General features: G+C 44.3%; 1 protein-coding gene across 1 annotated transcript in view; it reads left to right on the top strand.

Moving 5' to 3' along the window:
- The window catches only part of SUN3 (Sad1 and UNC84 domain containing 3), a 50,622-nt gene extending 23,473 nt beyond the window's left edge, over positions 1-27,149 (top strand). The window contains exons 3-10 of the mRNA XM_018047445.1: positions 2,474-2,577; positions 12,536-12,576; positions 14,070-14,241; positions 15,527-15,611; positions 18,068-18,183; positions 20,800-20,967; positions 25,742-25,834; positions 26,839-27,149. Coding sequence (XP_017902934.1) covers positions 2,474-2,577; positions 12,536-12,576; positions 14,070-14,241; positions 15,527-15,611; positions 18,068-18,183; positions 20,800-20,967; positions 25,742-25,834; positions 26,839-26,958 — 899 coding nt within the window. The 3' untranslated portion in view covers positions 26,959-27,149. The remainder of the gene's footprint in view (positions 1-2,473; positions 2,578-12,535; positions 12,577-14,069; positions 14,242-15,526; positions 15,612-18,067; positions 18,184-20,799; positions 20,968-25,741; positions 25,835-26,838) is intronic.

The following is a 27,367-nucleotide window of genomic DNA, read 5'->3' as shown; positions in this document are numbered from 1 at the left end:
TTTTACTCTTATGTTTAGCTAATCGGTCCATTTTGAGTTGTTTTTTAATATATAATATGATTTTTTAAATTTCATATTCATTTTTTGGCAAATGAGTTAAAAATGAACCAAATTCAATTTTTAATAAATGGATATCTGTTGTCTCAGCATCATTTGCTGGAAAGATATTTTTCCCCATTTAATGGTCTTGTTACCCTTGTCAAAAAATTCAGTCAGCCGTAGATGTATAGGCCTAGCTCTGGATTTGCAGTTCTCCTCTTTCTCATCACACTTGATAATCTCAGCTGTTCTGTTTTTGAGTTCACTGAATCTCTCCTTTGCCCGCTAACATCTGCTGTTGAGCCTATTTGGTGAATGTTTTCATTTCAGCTATTGTACTTTGCATCTCCAGAGTTTGTACTTGTTTCCTTTGGTAATTTTTCAGTTGATATTCTCCTTTCGTTCATACTTCATTTCTTTGGTTCTCTTTAGCTCTTTGTCTATGGTCTCCTTTAGTTTCTGAGCCTGTTTAAGACAGTTGATCTGTAAAGTTTTTGTTCAGTGAATTCAAAGTTTGAGCCTCCTCAGAGATGTCAGTCAATTTTTTCCTTTTAATGAGCTGAACTTCTCTGTTTCTTCGTATGCTTTGTAATTCTGTGTTGTGAACCAGACATTTCAGTTTTGTAATGCAGTAACTCTAGGAACTGGCTTTTCCCCTTTTCCAAAGGTTGCTTTATTGCTTGTTGAGGGCTGTAGTCATTTGTTTGTTTAGTGATGGTCACTTTTCTGATATCACAGTGGTCAACCAGTGACCTGACAGGTTTCCTAGAATCAATGAATAAGAAAGAGAGAGCAAGGATGTGAGAAGCACTCTCCCAGTCTGGGCTGTTTGGCTCTAAGCTGGGACACTATTTCAAGGCCAAACTGGGCCACCCACAGCTCTGTCATAATCTCCACCTCCTGTTTGCATGCAGCCCACAGATCCACCCGAGGTGCAAGCCTGGGGTCTTCTCTGGGATCTTTCTTGAGCATGTGTCCAGTGCTGGACACTCACACCGCACTCTCCCTTCCTTTCCAAGCCCTTGTTCCCACATGAGCCTCCATCCTCTGCCTTCTCTCCCATGATGTTGGGTCTGTCTGCCACTTTATCCATCCACAATCCCCTGCCCAGAGGGTCAGGGCCTGTCTGTGTCTTTAATTCTTCCAACAGCCATTACACCCTCCCGGTGCGTGGGAATGAATAGACACAAAGATTGGCCCCTGCACTAGACAATCAGGGCAGCACCAGGCAGAGAGGCACATGGACTCAAAGCAGTTGGAGAACAAGGTCTGTGTTAGCTCCCTGGCACAAGCAAGCTGCGCCAGAAATATTGGCTGCCACCCACACAGCCACTGCCACCATTCTGGGAGATGGTATGCAAGTGAGTGATAATGCCACACTGCTCTCTTGCCGAAAATCATCTGCCCTTTCCTTCAGTCCTCTGGTTGATGCAAGCTTGTGATTAGATTTCGGAATTCCAATAAAGTTGATCTTGTTAGTCTTTGCCAGCTGATGATTGTTTCAGTGGAGGAGCAATTTTTTGAGCACCTTTTGCTGCCACTGAAAATTATTGTCACTCAAGAACCTAATATAGGACTTCCCTGATGGTCCAGTGATAAACAATCTGCCTGCCACTGCAGGGGACATGGGCGTGATCCCTGGTCCGGGAAGATCCCACATGCTGGGGAGCAACTAAGCCTCCACTACTGAAGCGCATGCACCGCAGAGCCTATGGTCTGCAGCAACAGGTGTCACTGCTGCAAGAAGCCCGAGCACTGCAACTGGAGGGGAGCCCCCTCGGTCTCAACTAGAGAAAACACCCCACAGCACCGAAGATCAACTAGAGAAAATCCCCCTGAGCACCGAAGACCAACTAGAGAAAATCCCCCAGAGCACCGAAGACCAACTAGAGAAAATCCCCCAGAGCACCGAAAATCAACTAGAGAGAGAAAATCCCCCACAGCACCGAAGACCCAACACAGCGAAAACTTTAAAAAAAAAATAGTAACTTGCTATAGCTTCCCTCCTTAGAGAAATTTCTATTTATATATCTTGTCAACAAAAATTCAACTAACAATCAAGAAGAAAATAGAAGAATTTTATCCAAGCTAAACTGAGGATTATATCCCACAAGACACTCTCAGAAGCTCTGAGACCTGTTCCACGTGTTAGAAGTTGAAGGCACAGTCATATACATTTTTGAGACAAAGGCTCATATGTCAAAATGACACACTGATATTTATATAAAGTGCATCCCCATCTTTGAGGAGCTCTGGTTAATTAATGTGCATGCGCACCACACATCAAGGAGGGAGGGAAGAGGCCCAAATGGACGCAGAGAAAGAGCTTTTATTTTTTTCTTGTGCTGCCTGAAAATATAAATTGTTTCATCAATGTAAAATATAAGTATTTCCAGATAAACTCTTTAATCAAAGTTGATCTTTTCTTTAACAGGATTTGTACATCACATGAAGCGTAAAGAGAAAGAGTTTCCTCAGAAATCCAGACAAATTTATGCTCTAATTGCAGAATATGGTTCACGGCTTTACAATTACCAGGTGATGTTTCCCTAAATCATTTTGTCTGTTACTCATTTAAAATCTAAAGTGCTACAAAGAGAGTCCAACTAGACATGTGTTATATTGGTTTTGCATGTGAATATCAAATAGAACATCTAACAGGTGTTCAAGCTGGATTAAGAAAAGGCAGAGGAACCAGATATCAAAGTGCCAACGCCCACTGGATCATTGAAAAAGCAAGAGAGTTCTAAAAAAACGTCTACTTCTGCTTTATTGACTATGCCAAAGGCTTTGACTGTGTGAATCACAAAAAACTGGAAAAATCTTCAATTGATGGGAATATCAGACCACCTGACCTGCTTCCTGAGAAACCTGTATGCAGGTCAAGAAGCAAAAGTTAGAACTGGACAGGGAACAACAGACTGGTTCCAAATCAGGGAACAAGTACATCAAGGCTGTATGTTGTCACCATGCTTATGTAACTTATATGCAGAGTACATCATGAGAAACACTGGGCTGGAGGAAGCACAAGCTGGAATCAAGATTGCCGGGAGAAATATCAGTCACCTCAGATATGCAGATGACACCACCCTTATGGCAGAAAGCAAAGAAGAACTAAGGCGCCTCTTGATGAAAGTGAAAGAGGAGAGTGAAAAACCTGGGTTAAAACTCAACATTTGGAAAACAGATCATGCATCTGGTTCCACCTCATCATGGCAAATAGATGGGGAAACAATGGAAACAGTAAGAGACTTATTTTTTTCTGGGCTCCAAAATCACTGCAGATGGCGACTGCAGCCATGAAATTAAAAGATGCTTGCTCCTTGGAAGAAAGTTATGACCAACCTAGACAGCATTTTAAAAAGCAGAGATGTTGCTTTGCCAATGAAGTTCCATCTAGTCAAAGCTATGGTTTTTCCAGTAGTCATGTATGGACGTGAGAATTGGACTATAAAGAAAGCTGAGCACCAAAGAATTGATGCTTTTGAATTGTGGTGTTGGAGAAGACTCTTGAAAGTCCCTTGGACTGCAAGGAGATCCAACCAGTCCATCCTAAAGGAATCAGTCTTCAATATTCATTGGAAGGACTGATGCTGAAGCTGAAACTCCAATATTTTGGCCACCTGATGCGAAGAATGACTCATTTGAAAAGACCCTGATGCTGGGAAAGATGGAAGGCAGGAGGAGAAAGGGACGACAGGATGAGATTGCTGGATGAAATCACCAACTTGATGGGCGTGAGTTTGAACAAGCTCTGTGCGTTGCTGAAGGACAGGGAAGCCTGGCGTGCTGCAGTCCATGGGGTTGCAAAGAGTCGTACACAACTGAGCGACTGAAGTGACTGAGTGGCAAAGAATCCAGCTGCCAATGCAGGAAGTGTAAGAGATGCCAGTTTGATCCCTGGGTCGGGACAATCCCCTGGAGGAGGACATGGCAACCCACTCCAGTATTCTTGCCTGGAAAATCCCATGGACAGAGGAGCCTGGCAGGCTACAGTCCATAGGGTCTCAACTGAAGTGACTTAGCGTGCAGGGTATGTATAACTGCTTCACTTTGCTGAACTCCAGAAACTAATGTAGCATTGTAGATCATCTATACTCCAATAATTTTTTTTTTAAAGAAATAATGTTGGGACCGGAGATCTACTAAGTGGTTTTACGACTGCTGCTGCTGCTAAGTCACTTCAGGCGTGTCCGACTCTGTGCGACCCCATAGACAGCAGCCCACCAGGCTCCCCCATCCCTGGGATTCTCCAGGCAAGAACACCGGAGTGGGTGGGCATTTCCTTCTCCAATGCAGGAAAGTGAAAAGTGAAAGTGAAGTCACTCAGTTGTGTCCAAATCTTCGAAAATCCATGGACTGAAGCCTACCAGGCCCCTCCGCCCATGGGATTTTCCAGGCAAGAGTACTAGAGTGGGTTGCCATTGCCTTCTCCAGTTTTATGACTAAGAGACCCTAAAAATTCTCCACAGTCTCCAATCCCTGGAAATTCCTGCCACAGATTGGATGTTTCTGATTCATCAAATTTTTCTGCTTCCTAGTTTCTCCCTTTTGCGATGGGCATGTCTATGGTATGCTGATCCCATTACTGTGTTTTGAAAGTACACAATTTGTTTTATTTCACAGCATCTTAGCTGGAGGGGCGGTTGCTTTGGATGGATTGTACGTGGGGTCTCATCCATATCTGACTTGGATGATATTTAGTTGAGGCATTGAACTTTAGACATAAGTTGATGCTGGAATGAATGAAGGCTTTGGGGTCTGTTGGGATAAAAGGATGCATTTTGCATGCAAGAACATTAATTTTGGGGGCCAGAGTTAGAATGTCATAGACTGATTGCTGTGTCCCCTCCAAAATTCATATGTTGAAACCTAATCCAAGTATTAAGGCTTCCCTATTGGCTCAGTGGTAAAGAGTTCACCCACCAATGCAGAAGACTCAGATTCAGTCTCTGGGTCAGGAAGATCCCCTGGAAAGGAAGTTGCAACCCACTCTAGTCTAGTATTCTTGCTTGGAGAATTTCATGGACAGAGGAGCTGGTGGGCTACAGTCCATCGGGGTCAAAAAAGAGTTGGGCATGACTTAGCAGCTAACCAACAACAGCAAACTCCAGGTATTAGGAGGTGGGTCCTTTGGAAAGTTATTAGGTCATGAGGGTGGAGCCCCTTGACTGGGATTAGTACTATTAAGAAAGAGACCCCAGGACTTCCCTGGTGGTCTGGTGGTTAAAAATCTACCTGCCAATGCAGGGAACGCGGGTTTGATCCCTGGTCTGGGAGGATTCCACATGCCAAGGAGCAACTAAGCCCATGCCCCACAACTACTGAAGCCCGTAGCAAGAGAAGCCAGCACAGTCAAGCCAGCCGCTGCTCCGCTGGAAGAAGGGACAGATCAGCGAGCTCACCCAGTCAGCAAACTTGACCTGAGTTCCCTTGGGGCTTCTGAAGTTCTCTGTTCCCCAGTTCATCCAGCAACTTCTGAATCTCAGGGTGCTTGTCGGGAGGAGCCCCTAAAGGGGACGATGGAGCTCGTGTGGTCCCTGCAGCTTTGCAGCCTAGTGAGGATCGTTCCCCAGGGAGTTCACAGGTCACACGGGAAGCACGCGCCGGCTCAAGGATGCTGCTCATTTTGCCCACGCTGAGAATCTGTAAGAATCAGGTCCCAGATGGAAGGGCGTCTCCTTGTGGGTTTGTGGAAACCTGAGATAACTCCTGCACCACGAGGTCCCCACATCAAAGCCCAGGCCCTGGGCCCACAAGAGGAGCCAGAGAGAGCTCCTCACCAGAAAAACAGATGAGATGTGGACAGTGGCAGCCTCCAGTGATTGCCAAATTGTGATCAACTGTATTGTGATGCCTAATTGTATGGGACACTTTTGCTAGGCTATGGTGCTCAGATGTTTGGGCAAACACTAGTCTAGATGTTACACCATAGGTATATTTAAAGTAAGTTTAACATTTAAATTCATAGACTTTGAATAAAACAGATTATCCTCCATATGGTGTGGGCCTTGTCTAATCAGTCGAAGGTTTTAGGAGAAAAAGACAAAGTTCCCCTAAAAACGAAGACATTCCACCTCCAGATGCCTTCAGACCTGAGCTGCAACATCAGCTCTCCTCTCAGTCATGGACCTGCTGGGCTGCCCCACGGATTTTAGACTCCCAGCCTCCACAATCACACGAGCCAGTTCCTTAAAATAAGTCTCTCTGTGTAAATACCACATCCTACTCTGTTTTCCTAAAGAACCCTATGCTCCCTCTGCCTATGATATTCTGCCCCAGATCTTTGCAGCAGTAACTCCTCCCTGGCATTTCAGCCCAGCTCAAATGTCATCTGGGAGGCTTCTGTGGCCAGCCGCCTACTGGTGACAGTCCCCGTACATCACGTGTTGCCTCTACTTCACTGTGGGCTTGTTGAAATGAGCAAAGATCTTGTCCAAGCCTGACGCCGTTCCTGGAACACAGAGGCTCCGCAGACACCGGCGCAAGTGGATGAAGGGATGAGTGAGCATGCTGTCATTTTGAAAGGCCAGCTTCCTCTCCACTTCGAGGGTTTAGGTGGATCAGCACACTCGACACTGCCTTCTCCTTAAACATTTCTAAGGCTGAGCATCTAAAGCCGGTATTTTTCACACGGGTAGCATTTTACTGGGTCTCCCTGGTGGCTCAATGGTATAGAATCCGCCTTCCAATACAGGAGACACAGGTTCCATCCCCTGCTGGGGAAGATCCCCTGGAGAAGGAAATGGCAACCCACTCCTGGAAAACTTACCTGGAAAATCCTGTGGACAGAGGATACCTGGCAGGCTTGGGGTCTCAAAACAGGCAGACTCGACTTAGCAACTAAACAGCAACATCAGCGTGTTACTATGATCAATGACCAATGGTTAACCTGTTTTTCACACAGAAGAGAGTTCTGTTAGAAACCATATGAATCTGTGACTCATTTCCATGTGACTTCTTTATAGATCCCAAGCTACATGCAATAGAGGCTGTTTCTTGGCCTTTTTTAAAATTCAACTAACAATAGATTTTAAGATGTTCCCTTGTCTTTAAACATTATTATTTTTAAAAATATTTGTTTATTTATTTGGCTGTGCTGGGTCTTAGTTGTAGCATGCAAGAACTAGTTCCCTGACCAGAGATAGAACCAGGGCCCCATCATTGGAAGCATGGTGTCTTGGCTACTAAGCCACCAGGGAAGTCCTTAGATATTATTTTTAACAGCATTTGATCGCTAACTAATATTCTTATGGGCAAATAATATATTCAACAAATACTTATTTCTCAACAATCGAATTGTTTTCAACTTTTCAATATTATAAACATCATTGTTGCTGAATCTTTTCACTCATTCTTGATTTTTCTACTTAGGATAAACTAAAAGAAGGGTACAGGAAGGATATTCACAATTCTTAGGTGACCGTTTAATAGTGAATCTTAATACCGCTTTAAAAAAAATTTTGGCCACAATGCATATAGTATTTTAGTTCCCTGACAAGAGACTGAATGCATGCCTCCTGCAGTGGAAGCATGGAGTCCAACCACTGAACTGCCAGGAAAGTCCCAATATCGCTTTTCAGAAAGTTAGATGTGCCCCACCCCCCAATCTCCCACCATGGAGAATGGGAGGATAATGCACCACAAGTTATTTGTAAGTACATTAAATACAGGTATCACTTTATCCTCCAATGGGAGTGAATCTATTTATAGATCAGAATGCTGGCTCAGAACAATTAAGGGAATTTCTGTGTGTGCCTAAAGCAACCCAGCTATAAATTCCGGAGATGAAATACAAACTCCAGCTTTGCTGCGCATGGCCATTGGCCTATCCTGTTTACTTCCGCTAAGGACACAGTTCAGCTGTCACATACAGTACAGTCTCAGTGACCATATACTCACCATCACAATGAAGGGCTTAAGACCAATGATTGCAAATTACTTGCTCCAAATATTTAATTGGTTTAGATCTAAAACTCTACGTAAAGCAGCAAGCTTAATGATCTAACCATAGGTGCAATCTGCAATCAGTGTATTAGGTTAGTCAAAAAGTTCCTTTGATTTTTCAGGTAAGAATAAAAGACACATTTTTCATTTTGACCAAGAACTTTATTGAAACATATTCATCATCTTGTTCTATTATCTTTTGCCATTTTTCAGGCAACTTCATAATTCCATCTTCCCAAAATGTTTTATCTTTTTGAGCAAAGAACTGTTTCATGTACCTTTTACAGTTTTACAGGGAATTGAAACTTTTTCCATTAAGAGAGTTTTATAATGACTGAAATAAATAGAAATCCAAAGATGCAATGTTTGGTGAATAGAGCAGATGAATCAGAACTTCCCAGCCAAGCTGCAACAGTTTTTGCCTGGTTATCAAAGAAACATGCAGTCTTGCATTATCCTGATGGAAGATTATGAGTTTTCTGTTGACTAATTCTGGACACTATTTATTGAGTACTAACTTCAGTTGGTCTGATTGAGAGCAGAACATATTCATTTGGTGTGGCTGGTGGTGGTTCATTTCACTTGCCCTACAATCTCTTCAGCTTTTTATTGTTCATCACACTTTGTTTTAAAAATAGATCATTTTCATTATGTTTCAGTAGAGAATCACAGGTGGAAATATGGTCAAGAAGGCTTTATGTGGAACCCTAACATCAAAGCAATTAACGTAACCAAGCTGGTGCAAATGATTTTCAACTCTTGATTCGGATATTTTGAATTTGGTGGCTATCTCCCACATGGTGTAACACTGAGTAATCGCACTTCATGTCGCGATTTGATCCCTGTCAACTGGTCTACCCGAACGTGGAGCATCATTCAGCCAGAAATCTCCAGCACCAAACTTCACGGACCACTTTTTACATGTTCGATCACTCACAGCAGCTTCTCCGCAAATCTTTGTTTGTGTTTCAGCTGCATTTTTATCTTTCTTGATATATTAAATATGCCAAAAATGGGATATGCATATTATGCCAAACATAATATGCCAAAAATGTTCCTTTTTTCTTTTGTCTTCAATATTAAAATGGCCACACAAAAATTCACCAGTTTAATACATTTTTTAAAAATGCACACTGATATGTCAGCAGTCACAATGCAATCTAACAAAATTGTTTCAAACGAAATTAAAGACAGCTAAGCACTACTAGAGCCATTTTACAGGAAAAAACCTAAACGAACGTTTGGCCAATCTGACAGCTTCCAGGAAGTTACAGGAAGTAACTTGGAAGTTACAGGGTTTAAGATTAGATAACTTGCATGCATGCTGAGTTGTTCAGTCCTGTCTGACTCTGCGACGTAAGGACTGTAGCCTGCCAGGCCTCTCTGTCCATGGGATTCTCCAGGGAAGAATATTAGAGTGGGTTGCCATGTCCTCCTCCAGGGGATCTTCCCGATCCAGGGATCCAATCCGCGTCTCTTCTGCCATCTGCATTGGCAGGTGGATTCACTGGGTGGCAGATTCTTTACCACTAGTGCCACCTGGGAAGCCTTAACTTGTGATAGTTTTGTTTTAAAAAGAGAGAAGAAAAGTACTGGCCACCTGAGGCATTTGTGAGCTCTTGCATCCAATCTGTCCCAGCTCAAAGTATCGGAGCCACATTCTAAGACATAAAGTTTTGGATCTCAGTCAACCTTACCTGAAAAAAACAAAACCGCCCTCACCTTGGCAGCTCATATACAAAAACTGGAACAATGCAGAGATCAGCGCAGCCCCCATACAAGGACGACTTGCAGATTTGTGAAGGCTTCCATATTTTAAAAAATATTTATTTATGTTTAATTGATAAGTCTTCCATATTTTTAAGGGTAAAACAATGAAACAACAAGAAGCAAGCAAGGCTGTGGCCCTGCCCACAGCTGTTTCTTTGCGTTCTCTCCTTCACCTTGTCATTTCTCAGGAGGCTGCCAATTCTACACCCATTCAACTGACTGCAGATGCCCACTGGTCTTCCTTTAATGGGCATGTTTAGGGTTGGGCAGCAGGTGCTTTGTTGGAGTTGCTGCAAAGTCTTAATGAAGGCTTTGGACGGCTCTCCTAACCTTCCATGGGGCTCTGCCCACCTGCCAGGAAGGAAGCCCTGGGAAAGTTCTCAGGAGACCCAGCACATTCTTATCACAGGAGCCTCATGGAAGGGATGGATTACCAGCCATATGCAAAGCACGTCGTTGAGGTTTCCTTTTCTCCCTGTGGACCGCTGTCAACTCTTGTCCTCCCCACTCCCTCCCACCCACACCCAATTCCGCTGTTACCACGTTAGGAACAAACGAAGGGCCAGCGCTGAGAACTCCAGGAACTGACGTCACACCCATCTTTCACACGTCTCCTCCTTTTCCAGTCCTTGTTTTCTATTCACTTCCATTGCCTCACTCTTTTGTTCAATGACTTTTTATTCTATGTTTGTTCCTAAAGTAGAAGCCTCCTGAAGTCCGTTTGGGAATGAGGCAAATGCTTTCAAAATTAGGAAAATGTTAAGCTGTCAGTTCAGTTCAGTTCAGTCGCTCAGTCGTGTGCGACTCTTTGCGACCGCATGAATCACAGCACGCCAGGCCTCCCTGTCCATCACCAACTCCCGGAGTTCACTCAGACTCACGTCCATCGAGTCCGTGATGCCATCCAGCCATCTCATCCTCGGTCGTTCCCTTCTCCTCCTGCCCCCAATCCCTCCCAGCATCAGAGTCTTTTCCAGTGAGTCAACTCTTCACATGAGGTGGCCAAAGTACTGGAGTTTCAGCTTTAGCATCATTCCTTCCAAAGAACACCCAGGGCTGATCTCCTTTAGGATGGACTGGTTGGATCTCCTTGCAGTCCAAGGGGCTCTCAAGAGTCTTCTCCAACACCACAGTTGAAAAGCATCAATTCTTCGGCGCTCAGCCTTCTTCACAGTCCAACTCTCACATCCACACATGACCACAGGAAAAACCATAGCCTTGACTAGACGGACCTTAGTCGGCAAAGTAAAGGATTCATTTATCAGCAAATTAGTGAAGACATACTTTCTATATGTTTTTTTAAGGGTAAAACAGAAAAAAGTAACAGAAATGCAAAACACTGCCCCTAGCAAGAGGAAACCTATTCAAACAGCAATTGAAACACTGGAAATAAGAATTTCTCCCTACCAAAAATCAGCTCCCAACTCCACATCTCTGTACAAAGAAAAATATTGAGGAGAGCCTGTAATAAGTTAAATTGCTCGCTAGTGAGAACCTACTGTATAGAACAAGGAAGTCTACTCAACACCCTGTGGGGACCTAAATGGGAAGGAAATCCAAAAAGGAGGAGATACGTGTAGACAGGTAGCTGATTCACTTTGCTGTACAGCAGAAACTAACACGTCATGAAGCAACGATACTCCAATAAAAATGTTTTAAATGAAATTAAAACGCTCAGCGGAAAAAAAAAAAAGCGAGGTAATTGTTTTCTGTGCAGTGTGCAGTGGCGTGGATAAGACGCCCCTCGTGCCTTGAGCCATTTTAACAGCAAACTGATGGGAAGCCAGAGTCTGAACCATGAAAGCACAGATGTCGGCTGGGAGGATGGGCCTTGTCTGTCAGAGAGCACACCGAGGGCTCCTGCGGTGAAAGCGATCCGAGGAGCCATTTTATGGCCCAGCCCCCGGAACTGCCCACGGGATCATTACTTGGAGAAAGAGTCTGCAGACACGATTGAAGATCCTGAGATGAATTCGTCTTGCATCTCCCAGACGGTCTCTCGAGCGCACTGAGACGTGTCCCCATGAGAGACACACAAGCAGAAGCACCGGGGGTGAAGGGCCTGCAGGGACGAGGCAGGGGCCTGGGTGGTGCCGCCCCAGCCGGGAAGCCCAGGGCCGCCAGAAGGTGGAAGGAGCAAGGAACAGACTCTCTCTGGAGCCTCAGAGCAAAGTATGGCCCTGCCCACACCCTGCCTTTGGACTTTCGGCCTTCAAGCCTGTGAGAGAATTCACTGCTAGCTTTTCAGCCATTCCCGGGGGATCCAGGAACCCGAGTGGCACGCGGCGCCTCCCACACAGAGGAGCTGGTGGGGGGAACTGGGGTGGGGCCGGGCCCGGCAGCCTGAGTGCCTGTGTGGACCGCCTCCACCCAGGCCGTGCACATCCTCGACCTCGATAGCATCGTCAGCCTGGCCGGGGCACCACCTGTTCAAACACAAGATGGTCCTTCTGAGACACGCTGTCGGTGTTAGATAAAGCGTCTGTGAGCCTCCTGATGTCATGGCTAATGGAAGCCAGCGGTCAGCTTCCTCATGTAGAAAGGGGATGCTCCTCACTGTTTACAGGGAAAAGCCTCGGGGTTGGACGTCTTTGCGTCTCCTCTAAATATCACTCTCTGCAGGAAGATGCAGGTGTCTTAGAGACTGTGGGTCCTACTGGCCAAGGGTGTCTATCCAGGGTGGTCCTTGATTTCCTTCCCCTCCACAAATAGGAAAAACAACTCCACCCGAGTAGGCAGGATTTGAAATGATCTGGCTTTGCTCTGTTTTATTTTTCAGGCCAGGCTTCGAATGCCAAAAGAGCAACTGGAACTTTTAAAGTGAGTGAGATATTCTCATGTGTGTGACTTTCTGGTGTGTGACCAAACACTGGAATGCTTTTGTAAAATTATAAAACGAATTTCTACTTCTGTGGATGCTTCTTGAAGGGAACATACACTGGAAGCTGCTTTCAGTATTATTTTTTTAAATGGGATAAAATTAGAAAAATAGACCAGGATTTAATTATGAAGCCATTAAAAATAACTTTAAAATATATTTGGTTATTGGAGAAGTGTAGTGGGACACAAAATTATTTTGTTATTTAATACAACTTTTTTGCATGGGATAAAAACTTTTACAAAAACTATTAAGTTTCTGTTTCTTCAGCAGTTCTGCATTTTCCAAATTGTGACCATAGATTGATTCATAAGTTTTTGTTCTTTTGTTTGTTGTTTTTAGTCACTAAGTCATGTCTGACTCTGCAACCCCATGGACTGTAGCCCACCAGGCTCCTCTGTCCATGGGATTTCCCAGGCAAAAATGCTAGAACGAATTGTCTCTTCCTTCTCCAGGGGATCTTCCCGACCTAAGGATTGAACCTGCGTCCCCTGCATTGGCAGGCAGATTCTTTACCACTGAGCCATGAGGGAAGTCCATTTCATAAATTGGGCGGAAAGAAGTGACTTGCCTGGTAAAGGGAAGGCCAGCGGTAAAGAATCTGCCTGCTAATGCAGGAGACACGAGTTCAGTCCCTGGTTGGAGAAGATCCCCTGGAGGAGGAAAGGACAACCCACTCTAGTAGTCTTGCCTGGAAACTCCCACGGACAGAAGAGCCTGGCGGGCTACAGTCCGTGGTCAGAAAGAGTCAGGCACGACTCAGTGACTAAACACACACACACACACAATAAGTATTAACAGTACTTACATTTTTTCAACATAAATACCCATTGGTTTGACCTTTTCTTATTCTCTCTACCAGTAACTTTCAAACTGTACAAGTAGCAGAGCCGATTCTTGGGAAGTAAAATCTTGCACCCTTGAGCTGGTGAAAGGCAGCTGCCCCACCCCCACCCCACTCCCCTAAGCCCAGACTCCTGGGCCCCTGAATCTTTCAGTCACTCGTCTCTAAAGGCTGGTTCACAGAATTTCAGGGCTTTGGTTGGCATCCCCACTCAAAGTGCAAGGTGTCCGGGCCCTAAGGCGGTGAGAGGGGGTTTGGAGCACTGCGAAGTTGCCCAGCTCAAGTCAGCGTGGCCTCGATCCCCGAGGGAGGAATGGGATGAGTGATGTCCTTTGAGCCCCCCTTCCTTGCACAGAGCGCAGCCCACGCCTGCGATGGATGCCCTCAGGAGTGCTTCCCGGAATGTCTTTGCTTCTCATGCACAACAAAGGGCAGTTCTCCAGAAAAGGGGGCATCACCTGGGCACCCCTCACTCAGGGTTCTCTTTTGCAATGTTAAGCACCCCTGGGTTTTGCTGGCCCTGAAGCCCAGCATGGGGCTGGCAGGGAGCCCACTGCTTCCTCCTTTCACCGTGAAGGTCTCCATTCACAGGAAGGAGAGCCAGACTTTGGAAAACAACTTCCGGGAAATTCTCTTTTTAATTGAACAAATAGATGTTCTGAAGGCATTGCTTAGAGACATGCGGGATGGTCTGCACAATTACAGCTGGAATGCCGACATAGACCCCACTGAAGGCTGGAACCACACCGAGGTCATCGATGAGGTAAGTGAGCCTGGGAGGGAGGCAGGGGTGTGTCCACTTTCCGAAAGTGGACAACATATGTGATGGGGAAATGTAATGATGGCTGGGATGTGTGGTCTGTCTTCTTTCTTCTTGAAAATTCCTTTTCTACATTAGCTTGTAAAGTGAAGTGTTAGTTGTTCAGTCATGTCCGACTCTTGCAACCCCTTGGACTGCAACCCACAAGACTCCTCTGTCCTTGGAACTCTCCAGGCAAGAATACTGGAGTGGCTAGCCATTCCCTTCACCACAAGATCTTCCCGACCTAGGGATCGAACCTGAGTCTCCTACATTGCAGGCAAACTCTTTACCATCTGAGCCACCAGGGAAGCCCCTACTTTACTTGTACTAAAGCTCACCCCTAGAAGCACACTTTTTCATAATGGCTGTGTCACAGGGATGATTTTTTATTGCAGTAAGACTGACTTTCCACCTAAATAAGTAACTGACTGTTTTATTTTGCAGTAAAAAAAAAAAAAGACTGCTCATTCACAAACGGCAGTCTCTGAACGCTTATACACAAATACTTGAATAGTAAAATATTTTTATTCAGGGACCTAACGCTAGTGTATCTGACCGAATGAGCACCAGAGCAGGCAACATGATGATGAAGACCAAGAGCTCGGTTTTCGTCTTCTCCTTCTGCTAGCACTAGCTTCGTTTCTTTTTCCTGAGATTCTGTTCTTTGAAGCATACATTCTGTTGACCCTGACCACCACTGCCTCCAAGCCCCCATCCTCACGGCCCTGGGACAAGTGCTTTTGTCATTTAGAACTCAGACCATTACATTCTCTCAGGATGCTTGGTTTCTTAGACTCAGAACATCCTTATAACCCAGTATTGATTTAAGAGATGAATAATTTCTAACACAAGCAATCGTGTGTTCTGTGTAAACTGCCTCGATTCCCAAACACCTACAGAACGCTCCAGTCTTCATTGCTAAGCAGGACACTGAAAGGGGGGCCCAGCAGGTCGCACATACAACCTCACTGGGCTGTTCCACTGTGCGAGCATTTTGGGGTGCTCCTCAGGGGACTGACATGCTGCCTTCCTCCACGACCTTGGCGAGGGGCCCAGCACCTCTCAGCTCCCTGACACCTCAGCTGCCTGTGAAACACGGATCTCACTGATCTGCGGAGGCGAGAGGAAGAGCCTGTGTGTGTTTGGCCGATTAGCAAACGTAGGTGCGAATCAATATAGTAAATTGTCAAGACTCAAGAAGTTGACGGAAATTGTTAACAGGAAACTCTTTTTACAATTTGTACAGGAAATGTCCACCTTGGTGAATTACATACTGAAAAAGCTGAGAGAAGATCAAGTCCAGATGGCTGATTATGCCCTTAAGTCAGCAGGTGAGTAAAGAAGCGTTAAGCTCCGTGTAAAAAGTCAGGACTTCAGAACGATCTCCGTTCACTAGCGTCTGTGAAGAGGACCACAGAGAAAGCCTGCCTGCCACAGCAAGTTTGCATAAGCATCACAAACTTCATTACATTTTGTCTTCTACATACAAAAATGACTGCTAATGACTAGTCTCAACGCACCATTAGTGATAAGTAAGTGATAGTGTCTCCACTGTATGTAATGCCCTTTAGAAAAAAAAATTTTTTTTTTAATTTTGGTCTGCACCGGGTCTGTTGCTGCACCAAGTTTTCTCCAGTTGCGGTGGACGGGGACTACTCTCTGTTGCGGTGCACAGGCGTCTCATTCCGCTGGCTTCGCTTGTGGAGCACAGGCTCTAGCCTGCGGGCTTCCGTAGTCGCAGCACGTGCGCGTCGGCAATTGCAGCACGTGGGCTGGTAGTTGTGGTGCACAGGCTTAGTTGCTCCCTGACTTGCGAACCTGGACCCCCCTGCCTTAAGAGTGCAGAGTCTTAGCCGCTGGACTGCCAGGGAAGTCCCTGATGGGGGCTTAATACATGCAGATGTGACAAGTCGTGAGGGAAGGTCAATGGGTGAGGTTAAAGTGACCTCTATGCTTATACAGTTTTGAATTTTACACAAATCAGCAAGATATTACCTGTAAATTGACTTTGAAAAGTTAGTGATGTGTATTAATATTGCCAGAGCAATCACTGAAAAGAACACAAAGTGTGTATAGAGGGAACCTACCTCAACATAGTAAAGGCATCTCTGACAAGCCCACAGCTAACATCATACTCTGTGTGAAAAGCTGAACGCTTTTCCTCTAAGATCGGGATCTGGACAAGGATGCCTGTTCTCACCGCTTTTGTTCAGCATCATATTGGAAATCACAGCCATAGCAATCAGAGAGGAAAAGGAGTAAAAGGCAGCCAAATGGGAGAAAAAGAAATAAAACTATCACATTTGCAGATGACACGATACCATTTATAGCCATAAAGACTCTGCCAAATAATTATTACTTACATAGAGATTTACATAGAGATCACCAAAACTCTATTAGAATAAGTGAAATTAGTAAATTCAACTGTATATGTTTCATTTTTAAATGCTTATGATCAGAAATTGGAAAAAGACAACTTAAAAACAGTCCTATTCACAATGACAGTGAAAGACATGAAATTTTTGGGTATAAATTTAATAAAATTTTCATAGGATCTGTGTGCTAAAAACTGGACAAATGAACAAACAAAACCCACAAATGAAAGAAATAACAGAAGACCTGAACAGGTCTTCCATGTTTGTGGATTAAAAGTTACAATATTTTTAAGATAGCAATTCTCTCTAGTTTGTTGGTTCAGTACAATCCCGATCAAAATCCCAGCACAACTGTTTGTAGAAGTCTATGAACTCTCTCTAAAATAGCTGAAGCAGATTTGAAAGAAGAACAAATTTGGAGGACTCCCTGATGTTAAGCTACAATAGTATAAAGCTACGGTAATGAGAGTGTGAAATCAATGGAACATAATAGAAAGGCCAGTAATAATCCCACACTAATTAACTTTTGACAGTGGGGAAAAAGCAAGTTGATGGTGCTCAAAGAGTTGGACATACAGTTCCAAAAGGAAAAGAATGGATAATTTGGGCTTCATCCAAATTTAAAACTTCTGCGTGGCAAGAAGATATTGAAAAGAATGAAAAGACAAGTCATGGGCTGGGAGACAGTATTACAAACCACATAGCTGACAAAGGACTTTCATCCAGAATTTATAAACACTCTCAAACTTCACTATTGCAAATCCTACCTTCTCAGAAAAGGCACTGGTGATTTGATATTCACTCATACTTGTGTTTTTTTAATGCTGTATTTTGATACCCAGATGGAATTTAAGGAAGTGATTTGCATTTTATTTCTTATGTATAAAACACCTTTTACTTCTAAAATGAATTTGAAGGGATAATATTTGATGAGCATATTTTTTATATCTTTGATTAAAATTAAAGCTCAATGAATCTGAAGAAAGGCTATTATAAATATAACTTGTTAGTATATTTATGACACTTGGTTTTTCTGCTTTTGTTTTTGAGTAAATCGGGCTTATTTATCACAAAAGCTGTTAAAATGTGGGAATCCATATGTTTCTTTAGGTAGTAAACACAATCCACCTAATAGTTTCATGTCTAAATCAGTGGCTCCAGATTTCATTTTTTTATCATAATATCAGTTCTAGAAATTTTGTGAAACCACAGAACAAACATGATTTTCTCAAAGTGACAAGATTTCAGTGGTAATGAAAGCTGAAAATCATACTTTTACCACCAATTTCCTGGTATGAGTTTCACCTCATTTGTAAGTTGCCCAGTAATAGTTTTCCAGCAACATTAAAATCTAAATGGTGTTTTGAATTGTGTGATTTTTTTTAATTTTGAAAATTATTTTATCATATCAGGAGCCTCTGTTGTTGAAGCTGGGACCTCAGAAAGTTACAAAAATAATAAAGCAAAACTGTACTGGCATGGGATTGGCTTCTTAAATTATGAAATGCCTCCAGACATCATTCTCCAGGTAAAAGTTAGATTTAAAATAACCTGTTTATATTTTAGGATCTTGTTCCTATTATTTATCATGAAAACATTAATGTCTGAAAGAGATGCTGCTCTGAACTTGCCAGAGAACCTGAAACCATCTCCTTGCATTTTTATAGTCATCAAAATACATTATTTCTTATTTTATGGGCAGAAAACTATGATTAGCTAATTGATTCTTTTTTTATGATTAGCTAATTGATTCTTATTTTAAGGTCAGTGAACTAGGCTATGTACTTCTCAACTAGGACATACACATTCCATATCTTCTCTTAAAGCTGATTCTGTAGTCTTCCTTTTCCAGCAAAAACTTCAATCACTTGACAAATATTTGTTGAAGGTGCATGACCCCTGAGTGCAAGTACTGTGCTTTGTGCTATTCAGGTCACCACATTTTTATAAAGCCCAATTTTAACAGCAGAAATTTCCAAGTAAGATTTTCATTAACATTTCAGTTCGATTCAAAAGGCCCTTGATACCAACTGACAGTAGAGCTCTCAACCATAATTACACACCTGAATTTATTTCTAATTTAGAAATACCTTCAGGGGCAAACCTATAAATCTCAGTCCAGAGTACAGTCTAGATCTAGAAAATGGTGGACATCATTTATCATCCTTAGCACTGGTCCCAGCATCACTGTCACCACCATTATCATCTCTATTAGCTCTATTATCATCACCACCACCATCACCACCATCGCCACCATCACCACCACCATCACAACCACCATCACCACCATCACCACCAACCACCGCCACCATCATCATCACCCATCACCACCACCAGCACCACTACTGTTATCACCACTACCACCTACCATCACCACCATCACCAGCAGCAGCACCACCACCATCACCACCACCATCATCAGCAACCATCACCATCATCATCATCACCACCATCACAACCACCATCACCACCATCGCCACCATCACCACCACCGTCACCACCATCGCCACCATCACCACCACCATCACAACCACCATCACCACCATCACCACCAACCACCGCCACCATCATCATCACCCATCACCACCACCAGCACCACTACTGTTATCACCACTACCACCTACCATCACCACCATCACCAGCAGCAGCACCACCACCATCACAACCACCATCACCACCATCGCCACCATCATCACCAACCACCACCACCATCACCACCACCACCACCACCATCGCCACCATCATCACCAACCACTGCCACCATCATCATCACAGATCACTACCACCAGCACCACTACTGTTATCACCACTACCACCTACCATCACCACGAGCACCACCACCATCACCACTACTGTTATCTCCACTATCACCTACCATCACCACAAGCACCAGCACCAGCACCAGCACCACCACCATCAGCAGCAACCATCACCATCATCATCATCACCACCATCACAACCACCATCACCACCATTGCCACCGTCATCACCAACCACCACCACCATCACCACCACCACCACCATCACCACCACCATCACAACCACCATCACCACCATCGCCACCATCATCACCAACCTCCACCATCATCACAACCACCACCACCATCACCACCACCATCACAACCACCATCACCACCATCGCCACCATCATCACCAACCACCGCCACCATCATCATCACCATCACCATCACCACCACCACCACCATCACCACCACCATCACAACCACCATCACCACCATCGCCACCATCATCACCAACCTCCACCACCATCACAACCACCACCACCACCATCGCCACCATCATCACCAACCACTACCACCATCATCACCATCACCATCATCATCATCACCACCATCACCACCATCACCACCATCATCACCAACCACCACCACCATCATCACCATCACCATCACCATCATCATCATCACCACCATCATCACCAACCACCACCACCATCATCACCATCACCATCACCATCATCATCATCACCACCATCGCCACCACCATCACCACCACCATCACAGCCACCATCACCACTATCGCCACCATCATCACCAGCCACCACCACCACCATCACCACCATCACCACCACCATCGCCACTACTGTTATCTCCACTATCACCTACCATCACCACAAGCACCAGCACCAGCACCAGCACCACTATCACCACCATCATCGTCACCAACCATCACCACCGTCGTCACCAACCATCACCAGCACCAGCACCATCACTAGCACCACCATCACCACCACCATCACATTAACCACCACCATCATCACCCATCACCACCACCAGCACCATCCCGTTAACCACCACCACCTGCCGTCACTGTCACCACTCTCTTCATCACCACCACCAGCACTATCTTCACCAGTGCCATCGCCACTCATACCAACCAGCTGCATCTAGCAGCTTACAGTCTTAATTAGAGCAACAAAAGAAAACATGTGCCTGAATAACGGTTCTGATCGACATTAGCAATCAGAACTGTGGGAATCTGGAAGCTTTGCCGTTTGATACATCTCACACAGAGCCCTCATATTATAGGCATAAGCAAGGTCTACAGTCCGTAGTGATTAGCTGGCCATTAGGGGTGGGTTTATATAAGCAAGTCAGGGATTGATGCAGTGCTTTCTTTCCAGCCGGATGTCCACCCTGGGAAATGCTGGGCCTTTCCAGGCTCCCAGGGTCATGCCCTAATCAAGCTTGCCAGGAGGATCATACCAACTGCTGTTACCATGGAGCACATCTCAGAGAAGGTGTCCCCCTCAGGAAACACCTCCAGCGCACCCAAGGAATTTTCTGTCTATGTGAGGAGCTGTCTAAATCTTCCTTCAGAAGGGGCTGTAGGAGGTGATCAGCTAGGAACTGGGAGCTGGGGTCTCATCTGAGCTGTGCAGCTAAGCATTTCTATTTCTGTGTATTACTTCCAGTATCTCAGCTTTGTCATCTACAAAGTGAGAGGGTTGGACCAGATGATTGCTACTACTTAATGCTATTGTTAAAAATTTTATCCAAGTTATACGTGTACGATTCCCATAGATGAAAATGAAACAAGATTTTCCCTTGACCCACTTCTCCCACTGATTTTTAATCCCTGGAAGCTTTCACTTGCCAGAGCTCGGGCTGCTCATGTGGTTACTGCCTTCATATCGGCTTTTACTGTTACTCCTTGATTTTTCAGTTTTGATTGTTACTATTGACTTCCTTGAATGGAAAATGGAGATTAGTTCTCTTCCATGCCTCTCCCAATTCTCCCAAAATGTTTATGTCTTAACTTAAAAGAAAAAAAAAATAGGTTTATTGAGATATAATTCACACATCAGCAATTCAGACAGGTAAAGTGTACACTTAGTAACTTTTGGTATATTCACAGAGTTGTGTAACCATGATCATGATCAATTTTAGAGTATTCTTACTATTCTCCAGAGAAACCCTGCACCCCTTAGCTGTCGCTTCTCATCCCCCACTCACTGCCCCAGCCACTGCAACCACTAATCTCTTTTGTATCTATAGATGTGCCTCTTTCAAATGTTGTCACTGTTGTTTAGCCACTAAGTCATGTCTGACCCTTTGCAGCCCTTTGGACTACAGCCTGCCAGGCTTCTCTGTCCATGGGATTTTCCAGGCAAGAATACTGCTCCAATACGGGTTGCCATTTCCTTCTCCAGGGGATCTTCCCAATCCAGGGATAGATCCCATGTCTTCTGCTTAGCAGGCGGATTCTTTACCACTGAGCCACCTGGGAAGCCCTATTTTGGATAGTTCCTATAAAATGGAATCATATTATATGTGAATGGTTTTTGTGAATGGCTTGTTTCCCTCAGCATAATGTTTTCAAGTCTCTGTTGGCTAAAATGTGTTACTATTTCATTTTTAATTGCTGAATAATATTTTATTTTATGGATAGACCCCTTTTTATTTATCCATTCAGCTGGACATCTGAGTGGATCCCACTCTTCTGACTGCTATGAACAATGAACAGTGAGGCACTGGGTACAGAGTTTTCTGTGGACCTCGGTTTTCGTTTCTCTTGGGTTTGTGCCTCGGAGCAGAGTTTCTAGACCACGTGATAAATCTGTGTTTCATCTGTGAGACACTGGCAGATGGCATATCTCAGCTTCAGTACACATCCAATGTGTTCATAGTGACTCTGTGAACAGTATTGGTCTTAGCTGAGTCATGCAATCCCTTGAACACAGTTTCTTTTTTAAAAGCTTTTCATTTTGTATTGGGGTATAGCCTGTTAATAATGTGATAGTTTCAAGTGAGCAGCAAAGGGACTCAGCCATACATATACACTTATCCATTCTCCCCAAACTCCTCTCCCAACCAGGCTGCCACATAACACTGAGCAGAGTTCTATGTGCTCTACAGTAGGTCCTTGTTGGTTATCCACTTTAAATATATCAGTGTGTACGTATCCATCCCAAACTCCATAACTATCCCTTCCCTGCATCCTTCCCAGGGATCGAACCCATGTCCCCTGCATTGCAATGCAGACTCTTCACTACTAGACCACCAGGGAAGTTCCTTTATTTTTCAAAGATATCCCTCGGGAGCGCTCTGCTCACATCTCTTCCGACCTGGTGGCTGGTCAGGCCTGATGCACAGCTGTTAGGGGATTTCAGCTCCACTCTCTGAGGATTTGACTTGTTTTAAATCTAGTGTTTTGAAAATGTTTTTAATCTTATGTTTCTTCTTTGGTTTTCTGTTTTACTGTTTGGAATATCTAATCAATTTATATTTTAAATATAATTTTGAATATTTCAATTCTGCTGTCATGATTATTCTAAGATTTTTATTTTTTTTGCAAATGCTCCCTTTTCTAGAATCTAAATATCTTCCTTCATGGTTGCAATACCTTCCCTCCAACGTCTGAAGATATGAGCAGATGTAGTTTTGTTCCATGTTTTCAGCTCTTTCACATACTCCCAAGTACCTCCTTTGTTATTTATAATATGGGCTCCATCATCCTTGCTAAGTGCTTTCCTCCTGTGTTTGGTGATGCTTGTCTGTCTCATTTAAGAGCTGAACAGTCCAAAGCTGGCTTTTTCTGCACACGTCATGGGCAAGTTGACAGCAAGCTTCACAGCTAGATGGTCTGGTTGGAGACCCCAGAGTGTGGTTTCTAGAAGGTTGACCCCAGAAATCCTACAACCTTGTGCCCAGAGGTTTTCAGTTTAGCCCACACCCTGGGTGTGGCAGTGCACAGCCCATCATTCTTGATAGGATCTACCTTCCCCTGTTATTTCTGCAGGATGCTCTCGAGGTCAGTTGTCCTGGAGGTGGGACGAAAACGGCAATTCTCCTGGACCAGGACAGGAGTGATGGCTAGGCTCTAAATGCTTCTTAAAAAGACCATCAGAGGAACTTCCCTGGTAGTACAGCGGATGGGAGTCTGCCTGCCAATGCAAGGGACACAGGTTCAATACCTGGTCTGGGAAGATTCCACTTGCCGAGGGCAACTAAAGCCCACACACCACAGGTACTGAGCCCGCCCTGCAACTACTGAAGCCTGTGTGCCTAGAGCGCCCTGCAGCGAGACGCCACCGGCGTGAGAAGCCCGTACACGAAACTAGAGAGAAACTAGAGAGTCGCTCCGCTCACCGCAACTAGAGAAAGCTCGCACACAGCGAAGACCCGGTGCGACGAAAACTTAATCGATTTTTTAAAAGATCCTCAGCCCACCCTCAGATGAGGGGACTCCCGGCTTCATGCGTAGCCTCCGCACCGTGGCCCCACCTCTGGCCCTTTCTGAACTCGGAGTCATCACCAGCTCCAGCGTGCTGCTGGTTGCCCCCTGCAGCCGGAGCGACTTGAGTTTCCTCTGGGCCAGTGCACCAGCCACCATTTGGCCGTCTCCAGATGCTTTTCTCTTCGGGTCTGAGCCTGTGTTTCCCTCAGAGGTTTATGCCTCACTCCATCCCCTCGGGGTCCCTCTCTGAAGGGGGCTCAGCGTTAAACACGGTGCTTATTACCCGCCTTGTGTGTCGCTGGAACACCTTTAGATGCTGTGGGTCTCGAGTTATAAAACAGACTGCCGTCCTTTGATGGGAGCCTGCTGCCAGTCACAGTGAGTGTCTGCAGACACCTGTAGTTGAGTTATACTGGATTGGAGCGGAAAAGTGCACACAGTTGCTCATAAAGAGGAATTATGAGTGAATCCTTCAGGCAAGAATCCTTTAAGAAATAGACCATATTTTAAAAGTAAAAAAAAAAAAAAAATCCTTTTAGTAAGACAAAATACTTCTCATTGTTTTTCTCAATATTAGCACATGAACCAAGAAAGTTAAAACAGGATCATAAAGAAGGTTCGAAATAAAACTAGCATGCCTCTCTGAACAGGCTAAAGGAACTATATGAGATGATATATAAATATATATACATATATATGTCAAATATGAAATATGTATGTTTATGTCAATATATTGGAGAAGGAAATGGCAACCCACTCCAGTGTTCTTGCCTGGAGAATCCCAGGGATGGCGGAGCCTGGTGGGCTGCTGTCTATGGGGTCACACAGAGTCGGACACGACTGAAGCGACTTAGCAGCAGCAGCAGCAGCATGTCAATATATAGATTAAAAGTATATATAACTGTGGGGCATTATTTAATCATGATGTATCCAATTCTTTTAGTTATCCATTTATTTTTGCTTGCGCTGGGTCTTCCCTGCTGCGTGTGAGCTTTCTCTAGTTGCAATAAGCAGGAGCTACTCTTATGCGGACGGTGGGCTCTGGGCTCGCGGGCTTCAGTGGCTGTGCACACAGGCTTAGTAGCTGCAGCTTGCAAGCTCTGGAGCGAGGGCTCAGTAGTTGTGGCCCACGGGCTTCGTTGCCCTGGCGTGTGGGGTCTTCTCAGATCAGGAATCAAACCCACATCCCCTGCATTGGCAGGCAGATTCTTAACCACGGGATAACCAGGGAAGTCCCAATTCTTTTACAAAATTGACTCATAGTTTAAATATTACAATTTTCATTACAAAATGATTGAACTCATGAAACTTTATTTTTTGTTGTGGTGCTACGATTCAAAGACTCTAACCATAAACTTTAGATTTACAAGATTAATTAATTTCCACCAGTGTGCGCTCTCTCCTCAAAAATCTTCAGCTTTAAAGGGTAGAGAAGGAAGGTCAAAAGCACAAGGGAAATTGCATACACATATCATCAACAAAAGCTTACTTTTGGGATGGAACTATTTGTGTGATCAAAGCTCAGCAAATTGGTGAAGTTTAACGCATTTTGGGCCGATGTGGGGGCTCATTTCTTGGTTTATTTTACCCAAAGCATAGTAAATACAGTTAGGAGGTGAAAGTCCATGCTGACATGTGCTGTCATCTGTCTCTTCATCCTGTCTGTCTGTCTCTCCATCCTAGTCTGTTCAGCCCTTTGATTAGGCTGGTTCTTGCCTCACAATCCTCCCCCCAACCCGTGCCCAGTGCTGACACGCAGCACAGCAGTGTGTCCCTGGTGGACACCCAAAGATGTCTGGGGAGTTGTTACTTAAACAGATGGTTGACTCCGTTTATTTTAACCGAACACACATTCATTACAACCGGGTCTGTTGCTTTCTTTATAGGGCATCTCGAAACAATGTGAAGGAGAAGAAATTTTTCTAGGTCAGTTTGTATATAACAAAACAGGGACCACCGTTCAAACATTTGCACTCCAGGTAATGAGAGCCTTGGGAGAAGGTGCGGTATCTGTGGCTCCATGCCCAGGAGGGATTTGTGGGGTTGCTTGATGTTAAGTGGTGTGTGAGAATAACTGTGACGAAAGTGTGAGATAAGCAAGCCTTGCCCGAATTCCAGTTCTTAGCTCCAATCATGTTCATAAGTTTTAATGCAAAAAAACAGGCAAAGATAATACAAAGTTGTTTCCGAGACAATTTTTTTATTATTTGCTATTACTTTTACACACACACACACACACACACACACACTCACTCTTCCTCAGTCCTTATTTATCAGATTCCCTTGATAATATTTAATCTGACAGTCACTATCTTCTTCCTTGGGTAAAGGGGGTGGGGATGATGGTACAAAACGAGATGATTGGAGGCAGAGAGGAACTCAAGAGAGAATAAATATTTCATACCAGATAAGAAAAACTTCTCAGTCTAACTCAAAGGGGAAAGAATACCAATTGGTAACTTATAAATCCCTAAAAGTAAGGCAGAAGACATGTATTGCATTCATTCTCATTAGTCACGGGAACTAATGAAAAGGCGTAGAAGGCATCTCAAGCCATGTGAACAGAAGTGTGTTATACTTCTTGGCCTGTGCTGAGAAAATCTAAGCTGAAAACAATTCATGTGTCAGAAATGAATGCCCTTACAGAGTTTCACATTCAACTGTACATCCACGTCCCTCCCTGCCCCCTCCCTGCCCCCTCCCTGGGGCAGCCAGTCAGGACCACCGTGGAGGCAGGAGAAGGCGGTGAGAGATCCCCGGGGTCCAGACCACCATGCTATTTGCCTTCCCTGTGTCTGCCTTTTAATCAGCTCTTTCCTTACGGTAGACCAGGATGCCATCCATTAGACTGGTGCTTGAAAGTACTTGAGTTAAGAAGGAAAGAAACTGTTCTAATTTTTTTCGTTTATATCAGCATTACTTGAGATTCTTTGAGATAGTTCATTTGATAAGACATTAATTTTACTCTTTTCTCTTTTTTCAGCATGAAGTTCCTGAATTCTTGTTATGTGTGAAACTTAAAATTCTCAGCAACTGGGGACACCCAAACTATACTTGTTTATATAGATTCAGGGTTCATGGCACCCCAAGAGATGACAGCTAGAAGAGCTGGTGCAGAAGGCCATGACCACAAGTCCCAAATATTCAAGTGCTCCAGTTCCCTTTGATTATATCACATCCATGGGAATCAAAAATCAGAAGTGGGAGAGAAATCTTAAAGTGGTTCTTACCTGCAGTAAAACGTGAATGAATTGTACTATTAAAAATATGAAAATAAATTCAATCTCTGCATTAGTGGGGCCTCTGAGGATGAATCATGTTGTTGAAGCACTGAAAAATGAGTTTGCATTTACAAGAAGATGGTAATTCTCAACACTCTTTCCCATAATAGCATATTTGCTTTCATTTATTAGTTCATCCATGCCAGGCGTGGATATCTGCTGTTACCACTATTCGTTAACACTGATCTGGACACATCTGTAATTAGAGAAGCTAAAGAAATTAGGGGTACA

Source organism: Capra hircus, chromosome 4 (genome assembly GCF_001704415.2).
Source record: "Capra hircus breed San Clemente chromosome 4, ASM170441v1, whole genome shotgun sequence".
NCBI lineage: Eukaryota > Metazoa > Chordata > Mammalia > Artiodactyla > Bovidae > Capra > Capra hircus.
The sequence above is the reverse complement of the archived record's forward strand: the minus strand, read 5'-3'. Positions and strand labels throughout refer to the sequence as shown.